This window comes from Papilio xuthus, unplaced genomic scaffold, assembly GCF_000836235.2.
Source record: "Papilio xuthus unplaced genomic scaffold, Pxut_1.1 DF827679.1, whole genome shotgun sequence".
NCBI lineage: Eukaryota > Metazoa > Arthropoda > Insecta > Lepidoptera > Papilionidae > Papilio > Papilio xuthus.
Genome location: NW_013530970.1, coordinates 1,171,276 through 1,179,299, shown reverse-complemented (window position 1 = coordinate 1,179,299; position 8,024 = coordinate 1,171,276). Strand labels below are relative to the sequence as shown.

General features: G+C 43.2%; 1 protein-coding gene across 1 annotated transcript in view; it reads right to left on the bottom strand.

The window, feature by feature from the left end:
• Nucleotides 1–209: 209 nt before the first annotated feature.
• LOC106118041 (uncharacterized) overlaps nt 210–8,024 on the bottom strand; it is a 10,268-nt gene continuing 2,453 nt past the window's right edge. The window contains 6 exon segments of the mRNA NM_001312405.1: nt 210–266; nt 865–1,029; nt 1,280–1,392; nt 1,662–1,874; nt 2,440–2,592; nt 2,909–3,059. Coding sequence (NP_001299334.1) covers nt 210–266; nt 865–1,029; nt 1,280–1,392; nt 1,662–1,874; nt 2,440–2,592; nt 2,909–3,059 — 852 coding nt within the window.

Sequence of the window (8,024 nt, the reverse complement as noted above, 5' to 3'; positions counted from 1 at the left end):
TCATAGACCACACAAAAACTAGCAACACGAAAACTGATTTGTAAACTTCATTGATTAAATAGAAAAGGACTCGGTAACAGAGTTCAGTAATTATAGATTACACATATTATAATATCAGTGCAGTAAAAATTTTAACATCAAAACATTAAAATGATAAAAGTATTGAATTACAATATTATTAAATTCTGTTCCAATAATTTGATTTCTTCTTATGGGCTTTTATCACGTAAAACGACAAGCAACCATGTAGTAAGTGCTCCCGACAACTGTAAGGAAACGTTTGATTGAAAAAAAATGTACATCAAAGAAACAAGAGCCTACTGCATTAGTTAAGAAACAGATGAGAAGGGAAGATGGGTATGACGGTGAGGGAATTTGTAACGTTACGGTGATGATTTTTCTGTAAAACTGTTTCCCATTCAAGATCGATAACTCATCTGTAATCTAACTTATTGAGTTCTATTTGGGCAGAGGACTCTCCTTTTAAAGGTCCCTTGCTTATTCTCCTTTTAGTACATAAAGAATAAAAAGAGAGCTAAGATAAGGTCTAAAGCCAGTAGTAGACACACAAAGTTTACTAAGGATGATAAGTGTGTGGTGCCTGTGCACTAAATTTAGTACCCTTTCCCTTCCCACCCTTTCCTTGCAGGGAAAAGATGGAAAGGGGATGGGATTTGACGGCTGAGGTGGACCATAAGAAGGGAAAATAATCTATTTCTCTGCGTCTTCTCCTGTCGATAAAAGTAGACAACGCATCAGCGATTGCGAATGTCTATGGGCAGCGGTTGCTTCGCCACTTTGGCGTATTCAGTCCGTCACTTGCAAGTTTGCCACCTTATAATATAAAAAAATGATATATAATACCTCCAGTATAATTGATCGCCTTAGAGTAAACAATTGAAATGGCGAGTACGAGGGAATGTTTGTGAAGACAAGACGATAGAACATCTCCAGCTCATTGACTATTGGCCCGCTAGTAGTTGGCGTGTAGTGCGTCAATCTGGTCACAAACAGCCTTGTCACCTCCATCTGTCATAAAAAAGTCGTGAGAGACATTTTGTTTACATTTCAGACATTTGTTTTGATAAATATTGTTATCCCTTTTATTAGTTTTGGCAAAATAGAGACTGCAACATTATGTAGTGAAAGGTGGGAGATTTAGTGTAGGAAGCGATCTTCTATTTCTCGTCTTTCTCATTCCCGTTGAAAAGATCAGAGATAAGAAAGAGATAACAATACTTGTGTGCAGATATTAAGGCAGTGGAAAATGTAAAGTTACCTCATTATATGTCCATTGACAGGGCTCAAGTAAAAACATTATTTTTATGAATATATGTAAACAATGACAACATTGCATTATTCTATTTAAGTTTAATTTTTCCAACTCGATTCCTGTTAAGAAGCAATAGAAAAATTAATCACTGTTTATAACTAAAAGGGTAAAGAACAGTCAAAAATTTTAGGATACTTAAACGAAGCGGCCGTTTTATAAAAGGGACCTTAAAACTTGTGAATTGATTGTGTATTTCGATATCCATATTAGATATCAGTTCCCCCATTCCTTCTAATTCTTCCCTTTGTTTTCTTTTGAGGTGCGGATTTTTTTAAAGTGTCTGTGGCATTTCGCAGTCGCAAAAATACATAAAAATATTTAAGCAAACCTGTATAAGGCAAGTTCGTGAAAGGATTTACACTCCAAAAGACGACTAGGAAGAATATACATTGTACAGCGTACACCAACATTGAGATAAATGACAGTAAAATAATCAATCCATTCTCCTTATCCAAAGTCCTCATAACATCACAGAGAGTGCTATACGATGTTGCCAATTGTCTGAGAGTCTTATGCGCTCTTTCATTGCTTCTTTCCTGGTCTAAACAACAATAAAATGTCTTCTATAAAATACACTAGTCAAAGACTTTAAGATATTCAAAGATTGTAATCAACTAATCTGAACTTTGCCATTTTGGTTTACTAAAGCTAAATCACCTCTAACATAGGGTCGGTTTTGAGTCCCTCTGAGGCTAGATATATAATATATGAGAAGCTAAAAGTCTATAAGATCTTCGAATTAAAACGCCATCCTATTCAATTCTAAGTATGTTAATACAAAAAGCAAAGAAAATATTTAATCCTTAATAATTTTAACTTTAAAATATAAGACTAAAAAGGCTTAAATCCAATTTGCGTCGTTCTTCGTCAATACGATCTAAACATTAGCAGACTTTTTGTTAATTTACTAATAGTTTTGTACCATTCCAACTAAGCTATATGCTTGGTTGTTGTTAGGAATTTGAACGTGATCGAAAAACCGTATCCTTAATCATTATGTTATTGACGCTTCAATTTTTATATGTATATTTATTTTATTTTATGATTTGTATATTTAAACAGTAAATAAGTTAAAATAGGCGAATATATGTTATAATTCGATTTACTTTTTTTGAAATCTGTTAACAACTTCCCAAGACGACGGTTGACTGCCTGAAGCGCGGTGTGCACGCTGAGTATTGTGAACGAGAATTGCGCTTGCAATGTTAATATTACAAAATATGCAAACTGATACATGTTTTTCCTGATGATTAAAAAGTCTGTAAAATACACAAAACAAAAGTCTTTAAAAGTATAGTGAATCTTACTAATTATTATAAATGCGAATGTGTACTTGGATATTTGTTTGAAGGTATCTCCGGAACGGTTGCATGGATCTCGCTGAAATTTGGCATAGAATTTTTCAAGGAAGGAGGGTAAGAAATTTTTCTCACCTTTCAAGCCTTCCCTAGACCTCCACGAACACTTCAAGACCAAGATAAGATGAATCCGTTCAGCCGTTCACGAGTTTTAGCGAGACTAACGAACAGCATTTGATTTTAAATATATAGACATATTATAATTCTGGATACTCACGGAAATTTTTAACATGCGTAATGCGTTCCCCACCTATTATAAATTCAGCAATAACAATTACCGGTGACATTACTAAAAGAATAATAAATAATTTAAATCTTCTTTTTTCTATGTTAGCAACTGCGGCATCATTAACGCCTTCGATGTTAAGCTGAAAAATTAGAATTAACAGCATGAGGTAACGTAATTAAAATCTAATGTAATAAAGACGAACTGAAACTAAAGATCATGTAGAAATCTGAAACGAACGTTTAATCTGCGCCTAGAAATACCATTGGGCTAGTCTTTTTTATGTTATTAGAAGGTAATCAAGCAAGCGGCCACCTGGATTCGCAGAAATAGCGAAGAGACCACTGCCCATAGATATCCGCAAGTGCAGTTTATCTATCTTTATCGACGGTATCCACTTCCTACTATCATGCTTTCCTTATAAGAAAAGGGTGGAAAGGACTAAAATTAGGCGTCCCGCACATCTTATTAATATTATAAATGCGAATGACTCGATGGATGGATGGATGTTTGAAGTTATCTCTAGAACAGCTGCATGGATCTCGCTGAAATTCGGCATGGATGAATAAAATAGCCTGGAAGAACACATAGGCTACTAATTAAATTTTTTTTTTAAATCATGCGGACGGAATCCCGTGCGACATCTATTTCACGAGATAATATGTCTAATTTCTTCCACTTGACTCGTGTCTTTTGTGGTTGAGATATTCTACCGGGCGAACCGACCACGTCGTACAACGGATTTTGTTGTGCTGGTTTCTACCACTATCGTGGTTATCACAAGGTGCCTTGTGGCAGCCGCAGGTTTTTTATCGAATTAGGTAATGAGCGGCGTAGGGTATGCATAAACGTAGTGTTGTTTGTCTCGAGCGTACACGCCATAAGTACATGCCGGAGAGAGAGGGCGTCACGACACTCCGCTACAGACCGCTGAGGCGAACGGACGTGTCCGCTCGCCGCACATCTGTCGCTCCGCCCGACACTACGTTGAGCAATCCGCACCTGCGCGCGCCATAAAAGGTGCCGCCATCCTTTGTTCGCGAGCCGACTGTGTTGGTGCAATTTTTATTGCGCCCGCCATCTGGCAAGCGATAATCCTAGTTTCGAGGTAGAACGTCGTCATTTAATTGTTCCTTAGGGAACTATTTATTGCACCGCCACCTGGCAAGCAATTATCTAGTTTCTTATTAATAACATAGCAACGTCTATTGTTTCCGACTTCGGGAACTGCGTGAAAGGAATTGTGAAGTGCAGTTTTCACTGCGCGGAGCTACTTCTTAACAGCGCAATTTTAAAAGGCTAGCGGATACCTAACGGTGATAACAAAGCTAGTCAGGCAGCCCCGTTCGCCTGCGGTTCCCCTTCAGGGAACCGCGTAATTCGGAAGGGACCTCCACCACTGGCCTTGGGTAGTGCCCTAGTCAACGTTGGTCCACGTTTGGCCTTTTAGAGCCCACGGGTAGCTTTAGTTAGACTTAAGTACACACCCGAGTGCACAATAAGATCGGCACTCGGACGCACTAGGGCTACACGTAGTAGGCACACATCCTCCCTGCTTAACCCAGCAGGGAGGGAGCTAGGGATATACACCCCGGCATCCCACCGGGACACTACATAGTGACTAGGTACGGTCCACCATAAGTCCAAATGGCGGAGTCAAGCTTAAAAGCTGTCCTTGACTTTTTAAAATATAAATTCCCGGACGCTTTCAAGGCACTTAATGCCTCATTATTAGACGTGGAATCCGGAGCCCCCGCAGAGCATTCCAAACCCGGGTCAAGCACCGGCGATGCGTCACTGCCGTCTAGCGACGTGGAGGATATGAAGCTAGACTCCCCTATGTCCCCCGAAAATCCTGAAGATGCAGGCGGCTTATTTACGGAAGTCTGTAATAAGAAAAAGCGCAAGAAGCGCTCCTCCCCCGCTTCTTCGTCTCCGTCATCATCATCCTCATCCCCCGTGCCTCAGAAGGCGCCGCGCCCTCATTCCCCACTCGAATCTTCCCAGTCAGCTCCGATCCCAGCCCTTATGGCTACTCCCGTCGAGCCCAAAACCAAAACTGCTCCCTTCAACTCCTCACCCCAGTCTCCAATTGCTCGTCCTGCCCTCCCCGTAGTCCGTGCGCTACATAGCAAAAAACCTCCCCCAATCTACATTCAAGCCAAGGACAAGTGGCCGATGATCAAATCGGCACTTTCCAATAAAATAGAGTGCGTAGCAATGCCTACCCAACAGGGTATTAAACTCCAGCTAGATTCGACAGATGCTTTTCGCACTGTGACAAAGTTCCTTCGCGAAAGACGTATACTTCCACACTTATACGCTCGCAGACGAGCGCATCCTTCAGGCGATCGTCAAGAAGATCCCGAAGGAAATCCCCGTAGAAGAGGTGTTACAGTCCCTCAAAGAACAGAATATCCCCGTGCTTGCAGTCCATCGGTTAAAAAACAGGCGCACCAAGTCCCCCCTAGATATGGTCAAAGTTCAATTAGAACTCACCCCCGAGGGTAAATTGATCTTTGACATAAAGTCGATATGCGGCCTTAGTGGCCTAATCGTAGAGCCGCCCCGTAAGAGCGTCATTCCAGGCCAATGCCATAAGTGCCAATTGTATGGGCATTCAGCCCGCAATTGCTACGCCCGCCCTAGGTGCGTCAAGTGCCTAGGTGATCACGGAACCATCGACTGTCCAAGGCCAAAGGACAAAGCACTTCTGGCCGCCTACGGCAAACCCGCGTGCGTCCTCTGCCTCGGTGACCACACGGCCAACTTCCTAGGATGCCCTTAAGCACCTAAGTTTAGGGACGAGCATAGATCAAACGCATTTAGACAACCCACCCGAAAACCACAACCGGTGCCGGCATCGGATTCGTTCCCGCCGCTTCGCCCCGTGCGTCCTACAAAATCTATAGCAACCGTTGCGGGAACTACACCTACTTACGCCGCGACCGCGACAACCCAACACGCCACGCCCGTTAACAAACCCATACCTGTTAGGCCGGCACTTGTAAGCCAAACTCCGCGTACGACAGGAGCTGATCCTTTGGAGGCACTGAAACAACTTCGATCTCTGGACATGAGTGAAGTTTTAAACTTTGCTCATGCCTTCGCAAACTCCACCGGCGACATAGTCGCGCGTGTCCAGATTATCTTGAAATACGAGCACATTATCCGTGCTCTACAATAATAATTTAACAGTAGTATGGCGGTACAACCAAACGGGAATTACGGCAACCCCCCGTTACTCGCGCGTAACAACGGCAGAGTCAAACCGCGGTCTATTAGCATAGCTTTTTATAATGCAAACGGTTTAAAAAAACAACGCGACGAAATACATAACTTCCTTCGCGATCATCAAGTCGATATCCTACTAGTGCAGGAAACTTTTCTGAAACCATCTACAAGGGACCCGAACGTCTCTAATTACAACATCGTTAGAAACGATAGACCAGGCGCTCCAGGCGGCGGTACTATAGTTTACTATAAAAAGTCCCTGCACTGTGTACCGATTGACACGCCCTCGTTAACGCACCTCGAGGCCTCGATCTGTCAGTTAGCCATGACTGGCCACTCTCCCATAACGATAGCATCAGTTTACCTCCCTTGTAAAACAAGCGCAACTATTTTACGTTCAGACTTTGAAGCCCTCCTGTCTGTAGGAGGTGCTAAAATCCTTGCGGGCGATTTCAATAGCAAGCACACCCGATGGAACTCTACGAAAATTAGCAAACGAGGCCGCGCGCTGGACTCACTATCAGACACACTTGATTTTGAAATCCTAGCGCCCATAGAGCCCACCCACTATCCTCACGTAATAGAGCACACACCGGATGTGCTTGATATTGCAATCGTCAAAAATGTTAACCTAAATCTATGTGACATTAAAGTGATTCACGAGCTTCACTCGGATCACAGGCCAGTACTACTACGGCTAGGGCCATCCGCACCTACCGCTACCCAATGTAAAACAGTAATCGACTGGCATATGCTCAGCACTAAACTTAAAAATTTCAACTCGACCCACTTAGATGCCATACCCGACCAACTAAATACCGAGCAAGACATGGGTACCGCGATCGGCTCTCTAACGAGTCACGTCCAAAACGTCATAGACAACTGCTCAAGGCAGGTGCCAGAGACCAATAACCATCGTTGGGCTCTACCACCAGACATTAGGGACCTGTTGAGACGCAGGAACGCAGCTACCCGTGATCATGATATGTATCCTACTGAATTGAACCGAAAACAGCTACGTAAACTACAGCGTGACGTAAAAACACGCATAGCTGCATTCAGGAACGAAAGGTGGGATTCAGATCTCAGTAATTTAAAGCCATCCCACTTAGCCTTCTGGAGGCTCCCCAAATCATTAAAGGGCGACACGCACACCACGATGCCGCCACTCTCTCGTCCAAATATGACACCAGCCATGTTGGACGAGGAGAAAGCCGAATGCCTAGCTGATAGTCTCGAGGCCCAGTGCTCCCCTAGTAGCCTACCGATCGATCCTGATCACCTCCGAAAGGTGAACAGTGAGGTCGAGCGAAGGAGTAAAATACCCCTTCTAGATGTCGTTCCACCAGTTACTAGAGATGAAGTTGAGGAATTAATTAAAAACTTACGCCCCCGTAAAGCACCCGGCTCCGATGGTATCACCAATAGGGTGACCAAACTATTTCCAGCTACTATACTACAACTTCTTGTTGCTATATATAACGTGGCAATGACCAAAGGAGTTTTTCCCACCGAGTGGAAAGATGCCAAAGTCATAGGGTTCCTCAAACCCTCTAAGCCACCTACAAATCCCACCTCGTATCGCCCCATCAGCCTTCTCAAAACGTTTGGGAAGATTTATGAACGCCTGGTTTTAGCCCGCCTTCGCTCTTTTATGGAAACGAAAGCCATGCCTATTCCCGAACAGTTTGGATTTCGCGCCAAACATTCTCATCAAGTGCACCGCATCACGGAGTACATTCTTGCCAAACGCCAACGCGGCCTTAACACCGGAGCTCTCTTTCTCGACGTAGCAAAAGCGTTCGATAAAGTATGGCACAACGGGCTCATATACAAGCTATATGAGTACGGAGTACCCGACCGTCTCGTATGC